Here is a 22,427-nt window from a genome sequence, read left to right on the forward strand (position 1 = left end):
TCGTGATTTTCCTCAAACTGGAGCAGTGCAAATAATTTCGTTTTATGTAAAGAAATAGATATTTAGCCACAATTCATCCATCTATTTTCAAGTACATATGTGTGTGCAAGCATATGTGTATGCACAGAGATCTCTTTATTAAACATCTGAAGAGATGCTATGAAACCTTGAGATACATTACACTTAGCCCAGTGCTCTGATGAAAATTGACCTTTTGAGTCCTTCCAGGCTTTTCCCTTTTTTCCATTAGTCCTTTTTCTTTGCCTGGTCTTTTAGCTATTGATCCATGATAGGGTTTCACCTCTCAAGAGGCGCTTCGGAAAAGACCTTTTGAGAGTATAAATGGATGATGTTGACCATCTCAGAGTATGATCTTCCAGTTGTTTTATCATACCACCATTTCAGCAGGTTTGACATATGTAAGTGTGATTCTCATTGCACTGCAGAATTCCCAGAATTTGCTTGGGAGATGTTGTTTTTTTGGATGTAAATACCCTATCTGCAACCTCCTGTCGACTTCTACATTAGTTGTCTTTAGCCATTTTGTGTTTCACCAACAACTCAAAATTTAGTTTTTAATCTTTTTCAGTGCCTTGGAGAGGTAGATGACTGAGTGCTTCTGAAATTATTGTTTTATTGCAGTGCCCCCTCTTTTAACATTTCAACTTCTAATAAAGCTTTTTTTGTGTGTGTGTAAGAGTGGAAAACTCAAAGACATGACTTAGCTTTTCAGTACTGTTGTTATCTTCCAAATCTGCTCTGGTGTCATCAGAATGACAGTGCCCAGAGATCACAATATTTATACAGGTTGTACTGGGCCTTATCCTGTCGTTCTCTTTAATACATACTCACTCAGGTTAAAACACCAGAGAATTTGATATTAGCCTTTTGTAAGGGAACACAGAGAACAGTCATTGCAAACTTGACCACAGATCAGAAGAATCAAATTTCTAGGATATTTCACATTCTCAGTCCATTTATCTCAAAACTAAATATAGCTGCTAATGCCCAGTAGAAATAAAGATGGTGAGACAACTGGGTAGATGGTCAGATATGCAGGGAGAGATTCAGTAAGTTCTGAAGTTTCTATATCATGGTCCATGGATCATTTATAGTTCTCAAAGCATTTGCTGCTCCTCTGCGGAGATACAGATTTCACATGGTGTCAGTTCCTGTTGTTTTTGACCATGATTTTACATTACAAAAGAAGACAAAGGAAATCCTTAATAGGAAATTTTACTTAAGCACTTCTTGTCACTGAGAGTTTAGACTAGGATGGTAGTAGATGTGGTTTCTGCAGTTTAAAGTGAGAAAGGAATGATCTCTTATTAGGTTGCATACTAAGAAAATGCTTGTGAATCTCTGACTTGTTGCATTTGATTTCTAGGTAATAACAAATGAAATTGTTTATTTTTTATAAATTTTTAGTGGAATTATTGAGCTATATGAAAATATATTCGCTTTGTAGACAAAGAGAAGGTGATCATTATTAAGCACCAGCATTTGTCAGAATGGTGTAAACATCTCTTATTGGCAAAGCTCAAATCTAAAAGCAAAAAGAAAATCAGAGGCAAAAATTAATGTTATGTGATGTTTGTAGAAGCAAGGTATTAATGGATATGTAATTTGTAGCTAATGATTTATCATTCTTCAACTCAATGCAGGTCTTACAACTGCTTTACCTTGGATGTCGTTGGTAGCGTAGCTTTTGGTACTGAGGTGGATTCTCAGAAGAATCCTGATGACCCATTTGTTAAGAATTGCAGAACATTCTTTGAAATGTCTTTGTTTAAGCCCCTCCTCATTCTAATCCGTAAGTATAGTCTACCTTTGTCTATTTCTTTATGGTAATTTTCTGAAAGTCATTCTCAAATTGCAAAACATGCTGAAGCAGGAAGATGTATAGCAGACTTTACTTCAGAGGTGTTCAGAATGCAACCTACAGGCCAAGCATACCCTTGAGATTTCCACCATATGCTCTACAGCTCTTGTCACCATTAACGCAACTTTCTCCAGAAACTGAGAGTCTGGGAAGGCAATGCTCCAGGTTGATCTGAGGGGAAGGTTTCTGAGACTTGTAGTTTCTATGGTATCTCTTTTAATACACTTCTGCATTAAAACAGAGTAACTGCTCTTCAGAGCCTGAGAATAAAGTTTTTGTGCGCTTGGTTTCCTTGGTAGAGATTGAAATCCCATCCATAAACAACAGTGGGTTAGTAACCCACTAAAGGAAAGAGGTGAAGAAATATAAGCAGATAGTGTAAGTCCTCCAAATTTTTATTTGAATAGCAGCAGCAGCCTGGTTGATGGCTATAAAGGATAAAGATGTTAAATGCTAGCAAAGGCTGTTATTAATAGAACACATTTTTTTTTCTGGTGAATACATAGGGAATGCAAGAATGGGGTGTAAAGCCATTTAGTTCTCAGGCATGAAAGCTAAGGCTTCACAGTGTCAGTGGCATTCTTAATGCAAGGGTAGTGAGAATTGTAGCTGAGGAAGCCACAGCGTAATCAAGGTTGTTGAGGTTTTACCGTCTTGCTATGTAGACCTGCTCACAGTCATGTCAGGTGGCACAGTGGCAAAGTTTCCTGTGCCCATCTGATCCTGCTGGCATTACAGATTGCGCCTGTACTAGCAGTACATAAGCTGTTTCCTTCTGGAGTTGTGTATCCAAAATGTCCTGGGGTTAATGTTTAACCTGATTGCAAAGTGTGATTTGTGACTGATTTCTGAAGGGACAGAAATATGCTCCTATGTGTCTAAAACCATGTCCTTCATTAAAGAAAGTTTCTGTAGGCGTTGGTTTCCTTGGTCAATCTCTTTCTACTGGTGCATTATGTGGTCTGAATTTCCACACCGTGTTGCCCTGTTGGCAGCACAGGGCTGATGTGACTAACAAATGACTGATTTGTTAGTCTTAAGCTGTTCATAAGTTAACCAGGGGTTTATTAAGATGCAAGACTTCACTCAGGTTTCTAGTTCCTGACTATAAAGGCCATGGGCTGGAGATCATCCTTGTGATAACATCCCACTTCCAGAGTCTGTGGCCTGTTTAGAGAAGCAAAATAAAATAGCAAACCAATATCCTAATATTGGAGAACTGACTACTACGCAATTTCATGGATCATTGCCATAAGCTGCCAGGCTAGTTCAAGATCCCCCACCTTCTGTATGTAAGTGTTTGAGCAGGCAGGGAAAATAATTCTCCCCTTTGTTGTGGTGGCTCTGTGACACCAAGAAGCTGAACTGAAATCCTGAAGCATTGTGGAAGCAAGCTTGGAGGGCATGTGTCTGGCAGGGAAGTCCCAGCAAACATGGAATTTCTAAAAGGAAATCCTTTATCAGCATATGGGTGTGGAAGTAGACGAAGAGGGAGAGAGAAAGAGGAAAAACCAGGTCTCACAGAAGTAATGCATCCTATTTGACGAGTTTTATAATATTAATGAAAGGAGGGGGATCTTATATGCTTTTACAGTCTGATTCTGTGTTTTCCTCTTTAAAATCTCTTACAGTTTCTTTCCCATTCATAATGATCCCATTGCTCCGGATTTTGCCCAACAAGAAACAAAAGGAATTGAATGGATTTTTTATCCAAACCATAAAAAATGCAATTGTCTTTAGAGACCAGCAAGATGCAGCTGAGGTAAGGCCATTTCTGTGATAAATATATGGATAATCAAATGTTTTGAGGAAGAAAAACTGTAAGTGGCATAAGCCTCAGTTGAAAAAGGTAACTCAGTCTGTTCAAACATTCAAAGCAATTTAGTGAAGATTTTATTCATTTTTAGCTTTAGGTACCATCAACCAGGGTTGGTGTTGATGCAGTATCGTTAACATATTACAAGAAAGACTGTTTCTCTTAGTGTTTCTGTTCAAATAAGGATGCAGAAAATGTTACATCTGGGATGACTTTCCAACCCAGTTTCTAGATGGAGAAGGAAGAATTCACCTTGTAGAATTTTTTCTCGTCTTAAAGTCAGGTGATTTGTCTATACTACTTTTCCTTAATGGCTGGAGAAAGGGGAGCCCCACTGAGTGTTTCAACCCAGTCATTACCTAGGAGCTGAGGTGGGTTTTGTGTAGTCCTGTGACGGTTCCTACTGCTTTGGAAAATGCAAAGAACCTGAGTGTCTGGTTAAGAGCAGACACTTGATATTGAGATGGCTAAAGAGAAAGGTACTAAATTCTACCTGAAGAATGCAAAATAATGGGTATGCATTATTAGCAAATCATTTGTTATCTATGTATTTCTCATCTGGACATAAAGCATTTCTGGGTTTTTTTATTTTGTTTCAATCACTGTTCTTTTATGAAGCATCTGAAAGCACACAAATTTTCATTAAAGTCTCTCTATTTTTGATATAAAAAGCATTTAGAATGTAGGCATGTGCTTCATTTCTGTGATGAAAAAGTTCTTTAGGTCTACTTGTCGTTTTGGACCATTGTTTGCTGCAGGCTGTACGTAGTATCCTTAAAAATAAGTTAACCACTTAATTATGGATGTGTAGTGAGAAACAAAGAACGTACATGAGAATTTCATTTTAAAGGTAATTGTGACTAGTTTTGCATAGCAATTTACATTAAACACGCTACAACATACACATTAAGAAGCTGTTGATATTGTAAGGGATGTTTCTTACCACTTTGAGATGAAGAGCAATTCTGATGGTGTAACAGCACAGGTGAAAATGGACCTCCTCAGCTTTTTCTCACGCCTTAGCCCCAGAGCTGTCACCTTTCAGGAAAAAAAATGGATTTTAGTTTACCCTACTTTACATCCAGGACACATTTAAAAGTCAAATTGATTTTCAAAGATATTGATGCTCTTTGCTGGGTTGCGTGTTCTGCTCTTTTTCTTTGACTTTTTCTGTAGTGAAATCTCCTTCTTTACATCCAAAAGGCTGTAAGCCCCACTGACCGGCCACAAACAATTCATGATTCATAAACATGTTTCCTGCCCCAAGCTGAGCGCTGGAGGAATATTTTCTAACAGGGATGGTGTATACAAGCTGCTGCACAGATCCAGTGTGAGCTTTTAATGGCGTACTGGTGTGACTTTATGTATGGACACTTTTGAATCAAAGATTTATACTGAAGGGGTCTGCACGAAAAGTCTATTCTGCGTATCACTTATAAAAGGGTAAAAGGGATGATGAAACAATTTAATGTGGATTAAAAGTATGTATTAACTTTTGTTAATACATGTTAAAAATGTTATTAACTACTATATTAACTACTGACTAAGTTAAAAAAATGTATTAACTACTCTTAATAAAATGCAATGTATTTCTGTGGCAGTAGCACTGAGGGCATCAATCATGGGCTAAATCCTTCACTATAATTGAGATGGGCTCTCCCTCAAACTGCAGACTAAGATAAAGCACAGCAGGTGGGTATGGTTAGGAGAAAACACAAAGGAAAGCAAGGTGGTAGTGACAAGACCAAGAGGCAGCGTTCTCTGCATAGGCAGCCTGTTTGCAGGTTTCAGTGGTTGATGGAGCAGAGGTTTAAGGTTATATTGGAAGGGATGTTGGGAGATGCTGTAAGAGATAACACATGGCAGTAGCTGCCCGGTATCAGGGCAGCGTGGAGGGAAGTACAAGGTCCATGTTTGCCTTAGCAGTGTATGCACAAGTCCATGACTGGCTGTGGTCCCGCCTGCTCCTGGACTTTTGCCTAGTTTGCAAAATTGGCATATGAGGGTGTATTAAGTCCCCTTTGCAGTTCAGAATCATTAGCATGGCTTTCAAAAGCAACTGGAAAGTTTGGAGTTTCTTTTTTCCCCCTTTTCGCTGCCTGTCTCTTTATGCACTCTTAGAATTTTGACTATTTTAGGTTGATGGCACACGAGTCTTGTTACAAGTATAGGCAACTTAATAATTTGACAGGAACATAAAAATGGTATGTGAAACAGATCAAAATGCAGCTGTGTCCAGTTTAATGCAGAATTGTAATCTGTAGATATTAGGTATCCCAGATAGCCTTGCACTGAAGGAGAATTATGTCCTGTGTTCTAGGTCTTGAATGATGAAATGTACCCACTGAAGTCAGTCAGAGTTTTGGCTCTGAATTTTAATGGGGCCAAGATATACCCAGTAGCTACTGGTTCTTTGTGCTAATAATGGGAGCTATAAGCAAAGTCTTCTGGTCTCCCTTTGCTGCATTAGGCCAATGGGTATTCCTAAATTTGCCACATTCCTAGATGTTACATTGTGTGCATCTTTCACTCTTCATTGATTTTACCACCATTAAAAATGCCTTTGTTTTTTTTCTTTGGGCGGGGGGGGAAGGAAAAAAAAAAGCCTTTACAGCAAACTGTAAAACAATTAAAAGCTCCACGAAAGTGGTTCAGCTGAAGCTTGTCTTCCTCTCATCTGCAGCTAATGTGAACGAAGAATAAAGAAAGGCCAAAAAAACAATGTGACAAGCAAAGTCAGCCTGTTATCATCCCTGTTCTATCAGTAAATGAAACAATGGTTCTGAATGCCTAAAGATAATCCCACGGGCAGATAGTAATTTTACAGCCAGGTTTAGATCTAATAACACGCTTGCAGCTTATATGAGATCTGTGATGTCACTTTCTCTCATCGCATCGGTTGGTGCTGCAGATGTCATTTTAATTATATATTGTCTTTCTTTGGTCAGTCAAATAATTTCAGTCCTGGATATTCCACTCATTTGGCTTATGTACAAAAACATTTAGTGGTCATACTTTAGAAATTTTAATATATTACATTTATTCATGGATTCAAATTATCGTAAAATGCTTTCCCCACTATTTACAGAAGAGCAAATTCACCCTGCTCAGAAGAAACAGCACAAATTTAATGCACCACTTAACACCTACTTTGAAGACTCCAGCAGGATTTAAATGTTCAAATACCTTATCCTGATTATCTGCCCAGGTTTAAATTTTTCCCTTAGGCAAAATGTTTCCAGAATCAGGGCAGATAGACTGTTTGTTTACTTCAATAAATGATAGTTTGATAGATTTTCATTTAATAATCTGATATGTAAATCATTAGTCATGTAAGAGTTGTTTTTCTGGCATGTTATAGCTCAGTTCTTAACCTACCAGTCTGTTTTAAATGATGCTATCTAGATGAAGGAGTCTTTCATGGTGCTCAACTAAACTAGGGGTTGAAACTAAGCCCCCTCAGCAGATGAAAGGCCAGAATTTCATTTGTAATCCATAGTAGTAGTAACAATTGGAATGTAACAATTTAAGGATATTGCAAAACATTATTTTTGGAAAATCACAACTGATCTGTGGGAAAATCCAGTTTTCAAAATATGCACCCTTTAACAAGGAGAATTGGAGAGTTCATAGAGGCTGCAACATATTCTTCTGACGTCTCCTGATTTTTCCAGTCATACTATCTGCTGTGAATGCATAATTCAACCCATCCATACCAGGCAGGTAGTGACCTGCTGATGTTTCTGATGATGCCCAGCTGTTTCTTGGTGGTGTCAAGCCAATTTGAAATGAGGGGGTGACAAAGCACAGAGAAGTATCACCAGAACTGTATTCATTGGCATCTCGGTTGGTAGTTTAGTCAATCTGGCTGGAGACCTACGGAATACCTGAATGCTTTTAGTGTAAGTGCAGAGCAGACGCAAGGAGCAATGGGAGAAGAGTGTGAAGGCTTTGCTGCTGAGAACCATGCTGCCCATGAGCCAGGTGGTGTAAAGCCACAAAGAAGCTGTATGGTGCTGTCAGTCCTGGTGATGATACGCCCTCCTGTGAATTGGTAAGGCCCTGGGATGCTCTGTGGACCTTCTGTGCTGGGTCTAGATGAAAAGAGGTTTTCCTCTGATCAGCAATGGCTGGTGAACAATTGCAACCCCCTCCAGTTTTCCCCACTTCTCACCCTCATTCCTACCAGTCCTTTCCCTGATCCCTGGCAAGTACATTCACTGGCTCTACTGACCGCTGGCTGCCCGCACACCCAGGCAGTGATTTCTGGTGTGTGGAAATCCTTTGGTTTTCCAGCATCAGCCATAGGACCCTAAAAAGGTTGGGAAACTAAATTTTAAGGAAGTGTGAAACTAAGCTGTTTAGATGCTTGCAAAGGGGAGAGAGCTGCCCTTTCACTCCTGGGTAGCAAGAGTAATAGTACTATAAGGAAGCGGTATCTTTTAATATCTTTCTGGGAAATGATGGCCTGGTTAAAACTTTAATCTCTGCAACACTGATTCCCAGGGAAAAACGTGCAATGAGCTCCCCTAAACGCTTTACCTAAGGGGAAGAGGGACATGTGTGTGTGTACCTGCATTCTAGAGGATAAGGGACAATCTGAAAACCTAATTACTGTGGCACTCTGTTCTTCTCTCTTCCTTCCCCAGCAGTTCCCTGGAGTTTTTCCTTTTCATGAACTAATGAACTATTTTATTCAAGAGCTGCTTGAAATGAGTTGAGCAGAGGTAATCCTTCTGAAAAAGTCTGATCCTCTCCTTGTCAAGGGAAAACTATACAATTACTAAGAAAACTTAGTTAAAAATTTGCTAAATACTGTGTACATTCCAGGAGCTATGTGTGTGTTTGAACTGTGGAAATGCAGTACAGATGTTAAAAAGTAAATATTTTTCTAAGGAAACAGCAGATGGGAGGATTAGACACCTTCTAATAGTGTGCAGTTTTCCTGCCTTTGTAGAAAACCAAGCAAAACTTGTTTAAATTTGAGAGAAGAAGGTGTCCATTTAAGGATACGTACTATATGGCAATATTAAATAATCAATTTTTATTGATTTATCAAGTCAGTAAAGCAAAGGATCAGTCTGGTCCTTTTGTTTTTCTAAGTCTGTGGGAGGGATGCTACAATTCTGTTCCGCTGGGCTGTTCTCACAGTTTGATCATGTCATTATCCACTGCCTTTGTCGGGAGGAAATGTGAAGTGGGCTTTCCAGAAGGTTAAAGAGTGTCTTAAAGATATAGAGGGAATTTCTGCTAAATATGGGATTTGAACCCAAATAATAAACCTGTATCTCTGCTGTTTAAGCAAAAGTTTATAATTTCTCTACTACATGTTAAAAATCTTAGGAACATTAAATCTGGTGTCTGTGCTTGGGCAGCACGCAGTGATTCTAAGAGGAAAAGAAAGTGGCGTTATGTTAAAAGGCATTTTAGTTATTCACCTTCTTTTAAAAATCAAGCCATGACTGCTTGCTTTAAAATTGTATTCCTTCCCACATTTGAAGAAAAATCCTTTTTTTTTTTTTCTTAAAGATTTAATGAATTTTATAACTTCCTCAGAATTTCTTAAATGGGTGTTTAAACATAGCAAGGCCTCAAAACCTCAAATGGAAATGAGCTCAAAATCCCTATTACTTTTGGTCACCAGTTGAAATTTCTTGATCAGTCTGTTGTTATCTTTCCAACGATGAATTGCAGGCCCAGGAAATGTGATCTTTTTGGTTTCAAGCCTGGGCTGAAATGTCTGGCTGAGTTGCTTTCATCATGAAATGCAGTTCTGCAGTCTCTCTGCTCAAAAGAGATCAAGGACAGAATAAGTAACGAGAGCGGTGACTTTCTCACCTCCCCGAGGTGCGTTGATGGAGAAGCAGGGAGAGTTTTGCATTACTGCTGCATCTGTCCCAGTTTTGCAGCCCAGCACACCTGTGAGCCCAGTGCTTTAGGAGCACTGCAGTCGCAAGAAGATGGCGAATGTCTGCTTGGTTACCTGCTGCCAGCAAACACGTGCCAGGTCTGCTTGCTATCGCTCACCCTTTGCTCTTATCAAACAGTTTCTACTGCCTCCTCAGTTATGGATCAGAGTGCTTTATGGATCCTAGACAAGGAACAGGCAGATGTGTATCGTATCGTGTATATATATTCTTTGCCCCACTCCAGCAAACCCTGCAGCAACCGTAACAAAATAATCTTGGCATCTGGGACTCTTTATCCAGTGCCTCCATCTCTCCCCACTCCCTTTTAGTCTTTTTCAACCACCACTGTGTATCTTCATTTCGTCTTCAGGGGGTGACAGGAGCGGTGTCCCTGTCTCATATTTCACATTTCCCACCTCAGCTACGATCTGGGGTCCAAACTGCCATCATGCACCTGAGCAGTCACATTGACTTCTTGGAGCACTGCTCACTTGCTGCAGTTTGCAAGAACATAGACTTGTACCAAAGGACAGAAATGAACTCAAAGGACCAGGGTGTTCATATTGATTGAGCTGGTGAAGTTTTTGGGTATCCAGAGTTGCCAAGAATGATCTTGCAGACAGTAACTGGGAAAATGTGAGTATCTACGCAGGAAAAAGCTAACCTCTCTTTCTAAGAGATGTCTGGTGGAGCTCCTTCAGAAGGCCTTCCAATGGTATTTTTACCCCTTTCTGGGCAGAACAGGGGAGGTTCAAACGCTCCCTGTAGCAGCATTAATCCGCAGGAAGTCATTAGGCCAACAGGATGCCTTCAGAGTTACAGGGAGGAAGGGCTTAAATGCTTATGTCCATGAGGTCTTCATGTATTTTTCTCCTGTTTTCACCAGCCGGTGTGGGAAGTGAAGATGGACATTTGGCTTTGCTGATCTACAGCGTATGAGAAACACCTTTTAATTGAGAAGGGTGGGATTTTTTAGTGTTGAAAAAAGGCTTTTTCATCCAGAGTAAAAATAAATAAACCCACATGCTCAGTTGTTAGTAATGTCAAGGGTTTTAGTGACTTTTTAAAATTGTGTTTATATGGTAAAATCAGTCACTTAAAATATTGTTTATCAAAAATCCAGGCCAAAAGATAGCTTAAGGACTCTTTCAAATAATATTTGCAGTAAAATTTCTCTGAAAAACTGGAGGAGGAAAGAATTAAAAGGCAAACCTGTCTTTTTCAAAGAAACTGCCCCATCCTTGAAGGGGAGATCAAAAGTCCTTTTTGGTTTGTGGTTTTTTTTGTCCAGCTCTGTGTACACCTCCCTCTAGATGCTGGCTGTCGTGGTTATACCCTTTTTTTCCTGGGTTTGATACTGGAGGGGCAAGGGTGGTCACAGCTCTGTTTTATGCTTCCATAAGAATAAGAAGAGCAAGAGCTCATTGTGCTTTGAAGCTGGTATCCAGCAAACACTGGGTCTGTGCTGCTGAGCTTTGTGGTGGGTTGACCAGCACAGGTGGAAAAAGGGAGGACAAGGAAGCCAAAAAGAAGGTAGTTTTTCCTTATAAGAGCCTGGGGTCTCTTCCTTCTCCTCTGTAAACTAGACCTGGCCCACCCTATAATGAATTTTTTGCTTTACCCTCCCTTGTGATGGCAAGGGGACCCTGTGCTTGTTATCCGGAGAGAAGTTCAAACATTGAAAATCCTGTTTATGCCTGTGGTAATTCCCTGTAGGCAATCACGTCAGTGCTGGCCACTTGTCCCAGCCTGATCCTGTGCTAGTAATGAGTATTCGCAGCATGCATTTCAATGTCTGATTAAATCTTTCTGAAAGGCCATCTGTTTGAGGAGGATGTGGCATAGGCTTTAATACTTTTTATACCTAGTACTCGATACTGCTGTTTCATGACCTTAGTCGTAAAGTTTGTCCCCTGGTTAGTTAGCATCTCTCCTGATACTCCGATCAGAGAAAATAATTGGATCAAGGCTGTTGCAACCTGTTGGGTCACTGTGTGTCTTTGGGGAAATTTTCCCGGGTATTGGGTCACAGAAGTTACACAGATCCAGCAAGACTTTGCTATGTCCAGGGCTGAGAAAACAGTATCTGTTTTCTGGGAAGGGAGTAAACCATCTCCAGCTGCCTTTCTTTTATAGGACTCGGGGCAGAATCTGATGTAGTCATATATCTGTTGATATACGCCAAATCAGTAAGTAATCTGGCCTTTCTGTTGCATGTTCTCATCTGTGCAAAATACGCAGCCTAAGCAATGTTACATCTGTCTTGCAGGGTCATTTTCCTATAAGATTCGAAGCAGTTTCCCTTTGCAATTCCCTCAGCATAAAGTAAATCTTCTCCAACGTGTCTTTTCCCGCCTCCTGTCATTTGTTTTTCCTCCATGGCACGGTCTCAGTATTCATCTCTTTGGCTGAAAGGAAAAAAAATGTCATCCTGAAGTTGTGCACATTCCCCTTCTTTTGTGACTTCTCTCTCTTACAGTTCCTCGTCTCTTCTGTACATTACCCTTGTGGTCTGTCCCTCCCAAGTTTCTCAGAAGATCCTACTTTAGATCACTGAAAGCCCTTCCTTTTTCCTGTTTAATCAGTGATCTGGTCTTCATCCAGCGTGTGGGGTTTTCAAATCAGCAAATAAAGGGAATCTTGCCATAAAATGAAATCATCTGGAGATAAATTTTCTGCATAACAGGGTGGTGACCTTTAATGCCAAGGTGGGATATAAGGTTTACATAGCCTTATTTTTTTTCACTTACTCGTGATCTAAATCTGCAAGAGATTGGTTGACCGGGACCGGGATTTTATGTGTTTATTTTACCTTGCCATCGAGACCAATAGCATGTTTTGAGTACTTTCGCTCTACAAACAGGCTTTCTTCTGACATATATAGCTAGAGCGTAGCTTCTAAATTCATAATTTAGAGAAAAAAATCACAGATTTACTGACCTAATTACAATAACAGAGCTTTCCCTTTCTCTGTCAGTTTTAATATTTTCAGTTTTGTCTTGTCTTTCATATTTCATCCTTTTTTTTTCCTTTTATCTGTTCACCGTCCTTCCTCACGGAGTCGCTCCCAGAACTAGGAGGGGAGTAGTCATAGCACTTGTGGCATTAGTGGGTGATTTTCAAATTTTTCTCTGTTAGTCTCTCTGTGTCTCTATTTGCCTACAGTGACCTCTCTCAGCCCCACACACTGCCTTCTTTTAGCAATACAGTATGACCTTTTCTGAAGCAGTTATGAAAAAGCCGTTCCGTGATATTTCATTCTGGTTCAACCGTCTTGTCCATCTGTTGGCATGTTTTGATCTCTGGAGGTTTTTCCCTTGATCTGTCTCAACTGTTGGTATCTACTTTGCGCTCCTTTGATATTTCTCCTTTTTCTCTTGTGTCTACTTACCTTAGCAGATCCATACTCCTACTTAGAAGAGACACCGACAGCCCGCCTTGCCAACAGGAGAACCATTTATGTGGCCACCATTTGGATGCCAAGTGCATGAAGTTGCTTTTCTTTTGATTCCGGTGGCAAGTCAGTCTGACCATCTCAATGCACAGAGGTGACCAGCTTTCTTTGCCGGGGCAATTCTTTTCTTGCCACCATGCCCAGGCTGCCCTGGGGGTTGCCTCCACGCTGCCCCCAGCCTGGTGGAGACCCCATCCGCTTTACTAGACCCCATCCGCTCATGACTGTATCTGGATTTTGAGGATATTTTAACATTGGAGTAACTTATTATGGAAAACGACAGATTGTCTGTCACTGGAAACCTTGAGGAGAGGCTTTCTAAAACGTGCCCTTGATGTCAGCTGGCTGCGAGGCAGGAATCCCTGCATGGCGTTCCTCCGTCTGCCTTTTGCTAAAGAGCAGCCTGAACGATTGTCGCGATTCCTCTCCCTCCCTGAAAATCTGCCTAGGAAATCCTGCGTCTGCGGCAGTCAATGGCAGCTTTCATAACCCGTGACTGTGCAGGGCTTTCTCCACTTTCTTCGCAGCGACTACCCTTCGTTCTTCCTTCCCGCTGGGATAAGCAAGCTATATCTAAGAGAGACAGAGAGCAGAGGGGAGCCGAGCACCTCCTTTCTCTCTTCAACAGAAATGTACACTTTTTAATAATGTAATCTCAATTAAAAACATACCAATTAAAATGGGCTTTTTAGTTGGTCTCTGGGGAGAGGGAACCATAATTCACATTAAAATGTAAAGCTTCAGAAGCAGGGAGAGCTAGGTGCATTGCAAGTGCCCAAATATTCAGCGATTTTAATTACAATGGAAACTTGATAAATTGCTTTGTGCTGCAATCCATTATTAACAGCTTAATGAATATCACTGCTGCCTGTTTTAAACTGCTCCACGGTGAAAATTGTTGTCAGTGTTTCAGTTGTGAACTCTAATTTTTAGCACATTTGCAACTTAGCCCCTTAAAAAGGGGAAGAGGGTGAAAGTCTGCAGGCTTTGGGTCTGGGTAAGTTCTGCTGGCTGCGGCATCCCGAGAGAGAGACGGGAGGAAAGATGGAGCTTTTGTGTTTCACCAGTACTGGGACTGGCCAGGGGTTCAATCCGCTCCTTGCACAGTTTAAGGGCGATGTCCCAGCTGTTCTTTGGGCACGCAAAGGGCCGTTCTGCCAGCTGAGGGGTCACCGGAGCACGGGGCTACCTTTACACGTGCTCTGTCTCCTCACAGCACCCATTCGGCTGAAGGGCTGTTTGGGGCATCTGCTCAGGAGTAAAGGGGAGCAATAGTGTCATAGCCCACGATCAAGCACGCTGACAAGCTTATTTTAGGGTGAGCAAAGTGCAAGTTGGTTTGAATTTTCCAAGTTTTAGCTAGGAATGGAATTAGGCAAGTCCTTTTGGAGCTCTGAAATTTAAACTGTGATTGTGCTCGGCTTTGAACAGGGACAAAACATTTTTTTTTTTCTTGACAGTTATTATGGCTGTAATTGTGCTAATGGCAAGATGCTGTATATTTATTCGTATATTTGTAGTAAACTGGTCCCTTTCTACCTTTCCCCCCCCCCTTCAAAGCAGCTTAATATTTCAAGGATAAAGGTTATTAATAGGAATGTTATTATTTTAGATGCTAACAGCAGGTAAGGTGGGCTTATTGTTGTGCCCCACTGAAGTTTTAAGCTGTAGGAATTTAAATCGCCATGGTCTGGCTTCTATGAGATTTATTATTTAGTGTGGGTGTTCTGTTTTCACTTTTCACTTGATTGTGTGGTCTGACCGGAGGGTCGCAATCCCCAAAGTGGGGTTACTGCCAGGTGTTTGACGAGATCCGAGTGAGACGCAAGGTAGGTCTCAGGACAGAAATGACTGGGAACAGCTCTCTGATTCAGAGAAGTCACAAGCGTGTATATGGGATAAACATGATTTGTCTGAATGTAATTAATGTCTAGGGTTTTGCTATTATTATTCTGATTATGGTTTTCTGGAAAACAACAAAAGCGTATTCACTTTCCCCATCTCAGAAATGGCAGCATTACTCATAATGATGTTAACTTGCACCCTGCCAATTACATAGAGCTCTCCTGGTTCATTATATCAATAATTACACATAGGATTATTTTTTTTTTTGTGAAAAATCTTTCATTGACAGAGGAGTAATGATGCCTGTAAGTTGCTTAAGTATTGCTCAGTCAGGGATCTGGAAGATGTGGGAGATGCCCTCATATTTTCGGGGAGAAAGACAGCTGGCATTCTGGCATGCTGTTAATATTCATGTGTTTCTGAAGTTGTATTTTTTTTTTTCAGTTTGACTTTAGGAAGCATTCCAGACCACAGGGCTGCCTGACTGTCATTTTTCATGCATCCCTGTACTGGCAGAGGACAAAGTGGCATGAAATGTATAAAATGCCATTTAATTTTTCTTTTGTTCTTTCATTCATGCACACACGCTGCTACTGTGTGTTTGTCAGTGTGCACAAAATGCCTATATTTGCAAGATAATGGCTGGGTAAATATTAGAAAGTTGCCCTGAAACTCTGTGAAGGAAAGGAGAGCAGTGGGAGAATCCTTCCTGCTACCGAGGAGCCATCTATTGGATAAAACCCATAACTGAACCCAGCATCCATGAAACTGCAGAGGATAACACAATTTGTTATTGGTCAGTGGGTAACTGAAAATAATCCTTTCCTTTCCAATACTGCTTTTAACCACTGTGTTAGGAATTTGTACCCCTTCATGCACACAAGTGGAGGGTCAGATGTAGAGGCGATTTATGTGCTATAGGTAAAAGCCAGTTTAATATAGCTGAAGATCCAGGATAAATCCTAATGTAGGGTGCAGGTGTGATCATGAATGGATAAGCCAGCAGTAGGATTACTCGCCAGCAGTGGAGAGCAGTTGCTCAGAGAAGTAGTAAAAAGATAAGTGTTTTTTCCATATCGTTAATAAAGAACATAAAGAGCACTAACTGTACTTTTTGTTGTAACAGTACATGTCATTTATTTCGGTCTCCCAGACATGATTGGTTTATTTAAAGAAAGGAAATATATTATTTTAGTTAACCAGAGTTACTTAAGGCCATCACAAAACCAAATAATGAGGTGTTCCTTCCCTCAAAACGTATGCAATCTATATGTAATATGATTGAGAAAGAGAGGATCTTGAACAAAGCACGGGGAGAGGTGAGGGAGGACAGGATGCAAACAGGAGATACCCAGGATGGCCCCGAAACGTCCTGATGGCTGTTGGGAGTGAGTGGTGGGGCTTTGCAAGAACGTTAAGGAGAGCATATGGGGCAGGAAGAACGAAGGATAAAGAAGCAATAATGAGATTCCTGTGCATTTTGTTGGATTTCAGGCAATTGCTAAAAACATAACTGAGTATTAATCAGGAATTAAATTTAAGCAAATACGATTATAATCTATGGCAAATAGAAAAAGAACGGAGGGCTGCAGGCAGCAGCAGCCTTTAGTCAGCAATTTGAATCAGCAGAGGGTCAAGCTTCTGGGTGTCAGACACTTTGCCTAAAACACTCCCTTCCTGCATCCTCCCTTCCTCCTGCGAATAGTGGGAGGGGAGGCGTGTTGAATGGTTTACTGGGAGGCCATCTAAGCTTTGGGAGAGGATGGGTGCGTACAGCGTGCAGCAGGGTGGTCAGCTCGCTGCTGGCTTGTGAGTCAGTGCCCGTTGCACACACTGGCATGCATGGCGCGGGGGGGGCCAGCCCAATCTGTTCTTCTTCCCCAGCGCCCGGTTATTTCTTTTCTTGCTGTATTTGCCCACTGTGTATTCTGATAACCCCACTCCTCCACCTCCAAGCAGCAAAACACGTGTGGGGCAGGAGAAGCTCAGCTACCGCACACACAAATCCAGTATTTATTGTTTGTACTCTGATAACGCCAGGAGTTGTCATCGGAGTGTTGTTATCCTAAATGTTTTGCAAATACAGAATGAGAAGGTTGGAATCCACTGTAATTTGCTACCATGATGCCAACTCTACTCATGAGACTCATGATGCCACTCTTGCTCACCACGATGCAGGGATTGGGAAAGAAGCTGGATGAGACTCGCTAGCCATTGCATTTTCAGCTGAAGTTTTCTGAGCCTTCCCCATGTGTGCATGCGATGGAGGGAGCTGTGGTGCTTGCACTGTTGTGCTGTGCTTTGGGCGGAGGCTGCCAGCCCAACGTGGCAGAGATGCCAACCAGCTGCCACAAAGTGCATGACACTTGTTTACCTTAGACTGAATTTCATGGAGAATCTTAGTGCTTCTCTTAGGCACCCAGCTCATTTTGCTCAGCCTAATATTGGAAGGAAACTCTTCAGAGTCAGAGACAATGGTCAGTTCATTAAGGGTGTAAATGGACCAGACTGCAGACAATCCCTTGGTTTTACACTGAAGAACTACTGGAAGGGTTTCCAGCTCTCTAGGCAAGCCATAGGTTTCCCTGTGGGCCCGCGTAATTAATAAAACACTCAAATAGGTGTGTGCCTTATTTTCGCTCTCCCATAATTGTAGTATCTTTTCATCCTACGTATTACTTCAGCCAAGTTAGGCCTCCAGCTAGGATCTCGCAGCTCACAGTCAACAGGTGCACACACTTAAGATTAAAAGCAGCCTCCTTCTACAAGAGCCATAAAGAGCTAGGTTAAGCTTGTCTCAACTATGGACAGTTCTTTATTCTCTCTCCATTGAGTAACAATTAGATCTGGAATTCAAATTTATTTTCATTCCCGGACTGTGTGGGAACACCTCTAGAAGGAGGTTGATGTCTTTCAAGATATGAGTCCTCTACTGCCACTTGCAGCAGTTTAAGCTGAAGGGAGATAGGTCCCTAACAAAATCTTGTTTTTTAAGAATTCCTCCCAGCTTTATTATCAGGTTGAATTAGGCTTGCCCATGCCTCTATAGATTGCTAATGCTCTTACTTTAACTTTGCCTTTTGAAGGTCAGAAAGGTGCAAAATTTTTGAGGAAGAAACCAGCAGTACCTGAGCACTCCTCTCTCACCTCACGAATACTTTGTTAAAGACCTACTGAAGTAATATAGAGAGAGAGAGACACGTACAAAGTTCAGGTTATGGAGCCTCAGAGTTTGTGGGTGTAGCTGGGTGAAATCTAATGATCTGCAGTATCTGCAGTGACTCACCGGAGGAGGGGAGACCTCTCCAGTGATGAAAATGGTTTGGTGCTGGGGTGGACTGCCTGGGGAGGCTGTGGGAAGCAGGAGTTTGGCTGGGTTTTTAAGAACAGGTTAGACAAACAGCTGTCAGTGTTGGTTTGGCTGATGCTGCCTCGTGGCGAGGGGATGGAGTAGATAACTTGCTGAATTCCTTCCAGGCCTCTCTGCCCCATGTGACGGTGCTTATGCCTTAAACTCTGTGAGTCTGTGTAAATCTGTTTTCATCCTAGGTCTTAAAGCGTTTCCTGAGATCATCATTAGCATTTCCTCATGGGGTCTTATAAGATTTGATGCGTGTTGTACCGATTTTACAGATGGAGAAGCTGCACCAGTTATAACTGTGATTTAAAGGCAAAAACGGGAGTGCTGCTTTGAGCATCCCAGCTTCTGTGGAGGTCAGTGCTTTAACCAGTAATTCGTATTGGCTACTCTGCAGATTTAGCAGCAAATTCAGCCAATAAAATCCATGTCATACTTGAATTTTCACTTACTCTTGGTTTTTTATTTTTATTTTTTAAAAGAACATTGGTCACATATAGAAGATACGTTTTGTGACCATGTTTCATACTTTCCACACTCAGGTGCTTTCATCTGTTTGCTGATGCACCTGCCCCTTCTGGGCCTGCTCAGCATTTCACGTAGCAATTTTGCAACATTATTGTAGGGACACTTTTTTCTTTCAAATAGGAAGCACAGGCATTGCTGTGGCTTCTGACATCAAGTGTGGTGTCATTGAATACTCACAGTGCTCCTTCATTGCGGTGAACTACTGCCAGAAACTTGCACAGGAGCTTATATATATATATATAAAAATAACAGAACAAGTCCAAAGTTATGCAAAATCGTCTCAGTCTGGAGTTTCGCTACAAATGTTAAGATCAGGCCAGGCTGGCAAAAGGCTGCTCCACTTTCCAAGTGGACACTCAGTGAATATATTTTTTTGCTTTAAATTTACTCAGGTTTTTAATGCAAGTTGTGTTGTTTTGTAAGACATGCCTGCCCGCAGACATTTAGCCCATTTACAATAAAAACATTACAGTGGTTTCACCAGCTGATGTTAACGAATGTAAACAAAAGAGGTTTTTCTGCCCGACTGAAAGCCTCCCAGCCGCTCTCGAGCAAGGGCCGTACCCTGCAGTTCAACAGACTTCGGGTCCTTCCAGAGCTGAGCATCCCCCGTGAGAGCACCATGCCCTCAACCTTCAGACGCACAAATTTAAGGGCTGTCAGCTCTGGCATCCCAGTTAATTCCAGCTTCTGGTTCAAGCACAAGAGAAAAGGACCATCACTGGAATGTTTTGGGACTGGATGTTTTGGCAGAGAGACTGGCTTTTTTTTTTTTTTTTTTTTTTTTTTTGTTTCATTGAGAAACCATATTAAACCTGCAAGGGTTAGGGAGAGGTTGAATTTGATACTTTCGAAGAGGTTTGGCAAAAATGATAGTTCTAGTGGGACTGCATTTTGTGCTTCTTTTTCAAAAGGATCTGGGTGACTATTGCAGCCTTTACTGGTAACTTCAGGGTGACATGGGTTTGTCTCACCTAAAAAGATGGTTGCTAAATCAAACTTACAAAAAATGACCTGGATATAAACTAATACAGCAGTGTTTGTACAAGTTTGTAGGAAATTGAAATAATACGAGATGTGAACTTTCTACCTGTTAGATAAGGATTCTGAAGCTTAGCTTCTGCTTTTTTGAGCTGCCATCAGAGCATTTGAGAAAGGCTAGGAGGGTCTGCACAGTTTATGTGAGTGCTATTATATTAGCAGCATCACATTTGTATGACTTTTGCTCCACAGCTAGTGCTTTACAGAATGCCAACCAATTATGTCTTCTAGTTTGGTTCCCTGCTTCAAGTTGCTTTTTGTAGTTCTGGGCTCTTTTGAACTCACAATGGGGAACTGAACTATCAGAGTGGTGCAAAATTTGACTATAGTTTGCAGAAAACACAACCGAAATCACAGCATTAAGAACAAAAATTCCAACTGATACACATTTGGTAGTTTTCCTTAAGTAATTTTTGACTTCGCCTTGCAGAGAAGTTGCATGGCTCAATCTCTTTACTGAAAGCATAACCCAAGGGTTCCCTGGATCCCCGCAGCAGCGGCGAATTTGCCAAAAGGTCAGCGGGTATGTCAGTCGTAGATGTGAAAACACCCTTTCCTTTTTAGGATGGAAAGAGCTGGAGACATCCCCCTTACCCCAAGACCCTAGCCTCCCATGAGAAGAGTCATGATGCATCACGCATGTGAGCGATACATCTCTCTTCTTCTGACAGTTGCAAAACTTAAAAGCTGTGACTTGGGGAGGGATTGGCCTTCCCCAGTATAGCACATGTCTATTCTTCCAGTGTGCAGCACATAGCTCGTTACAGTTCTGTGCAGAATGATTTCTCTGCATGGCCAGGTGATGTTTAAGGAGACTAATGAGAGAAATGATACGGCCCAGAACACTGGTGTCAGGAAATATATTGCAAGGTGTCTATCTTGGGGAAGCTGAAAGCGGCGCTTGTCTTATTATATATTTCAAAGGGGATGTCTGTGTCACCACCAAGTTAGACATGCACCCTGTCCCATACTGCATTCAAATTAGATTTTTTCAAATAGTGGCTTTCCATTCAATTTTCATTGACTTAATGATAGGCTCTGTGTTGTGCGGGGGCAAAACAAGAGTCTGCCGCATTGGCACGCCGTTCTTTTGAAGCGAGAACTTGTTTCTGAGGCCATTGTAACATAACTATGCAAGTGTCAGAGGACAGGATAGAGGCTATTATGGGCTTCTGCTTTTTGTGAGGAAAATCAAACAAATGTCCCCGATGGAAAAAGGAAGCCAGCAGCTGTATGTGATGACCAGAGAATGGGTTTGTGCAGTTACACTGTCAGTATCTGGTGTGTTGTCAAACTGAAAAAACTGCCCTTTTTTTTTTTTTTTTCTGCTGTCAACCTAAGTGAAGAAAAACCCCGTGAATTTTCATGAGATACCTTTTCCTCATTTCCAACACTTAACAATCCAATTATATTTGGCTTTATGCTAGTGTTTGCCTCTATTGCCATTGTTAGGTTTTTGAGTCAGAGTGATTTTTCCATCCTGATGGTGCGGAAGAAATATATGTTTCATTATGACTGGTTGTAACCCTGGAAATCTTTTCTCTCGCTTGGGTTGATGACAATTTTTTATGTTGCGTTCTATACTGATGCCTAAAGTGAAGTAGAATGAACCATAAAGAAGAGAAGCTTCGCTAAAATATAGCTCCTTCCAATGTGTGGAATTATCTTGAAAAAAAAGCTTGCATTTTTCTGATTTTGTGCTTTTTTCCCCCACTATTATTCAAGTAGTTTTTACAAATGAGTGTTGTTTTTGTAAGGATTGTTTATGAAGCCGTTGCTTTTAGCAACCTCTGCTCACCTGTGAACAAATTACATGGCACAGATCGTTGTTTCTCAATAGGGTGACCTTATAAACAGATTCTGTAACAAGACAAGCTTTTAAATTCCTAACCAAATATATTATGTGAGTAATAAAAAGAGCTCCTCAAAATGGCCACAGAGGCATTTCAGAGCACGTTCTTGGGAATATTCACTTGTGCTAGCATTCATTAAGTTTGCTTTCAGCAAAAATTCTCATGAATGAAATTTTATTCAGTAGTCATTATGATTATTACTTTACTATCATAGCAATAAGAGGATGCTTTGTATAAGGCTGGGACCTGATTTTGTTTAAGGCTGGAGAAACATCTTATGGGGTCTCCAGAGAGCGTATTGCCTAAATATAAGACCAGGCCCAGCTAACAGCTCACGACGGGGGACTGCAAACCCTCAGAGGGCAATGGGTTTGCTTACAAGAAAATTCACAGCTAGAGAAGGATGAATGCAGAACCATAGCAAGTGTTATATCATTTGAACTATATTATGTTACAGTGTTACAACTCCACTGAATATGAATGTAATTATACATTTTTATGTTATAAAGGTAGTTTAGCTGATGATGACTAGTCTTATGGATAAACGGGACTATCTCTACAGGTGCAGTTCATTACTCTACTGGACTAGTTTATCCACACACTAATGAACACACTGGAACTAGACTGTTGAGGTTTTTTTTAATTTAAAAAATGACCTAACACAAATATATGCACCAGGAAAATCCCTGAAGCACAGGCTATACCGAAGACTTGGACACTCAGTTGTGCGATACGTGGACT

The 22,427-nt window shown here is 41.1% G+C and overlaps 1 protein-coding gene across 6 annotated transcripts in view; it reads left to right on the forward strand.

The window, feature by feature from the left end:
• TBXAS1 (thromboxane A synthase 1) overlaps nucleotides 1–22,427 on the forward strand; it is a 266,910-nt gene that overhangs the window by 151,146 nt on the left and 93,337 nt on the right. For all 6 annotated transcript variants that reach the window (XR_008464443.1, XM_054188252.1, XM_054188241.1 and 3 more), the window contains 2 exons: nucleotides 1,665–1,813; nucleotides 3,514–3,644. Coding sequence is in view for 5 of the 6 variants with exons in the window: in XM_054188252.1 (XP_054044227.1) it covers nucleotides 1,665–1,813; nucleotides 3,514–3,644 (280 nt within the window). In the remaining variant the exon portion in view is untranslated. The remainder of the gene's footprint in view (nucleotides 1–1,664; nucleotides 1,814–3,513; nucleotides 3,645–22,427) is intronic.

This window comes from Rissa tridactyla, chromosome 1 (assembly GCF_028500815.1).
Source record: "Rissa tridactyla isolate bRisTri1 chromosome 1, bRisTri1.patW.cur.20221130, whole genome shotgun sequence".
In the NCBI taxonomy this organism is placed as follows: Eukaryota; Metazoa; Chordata; class Aves; order Charadriiformes; family Laridae; genus Rissa; species Rissa tridactyla.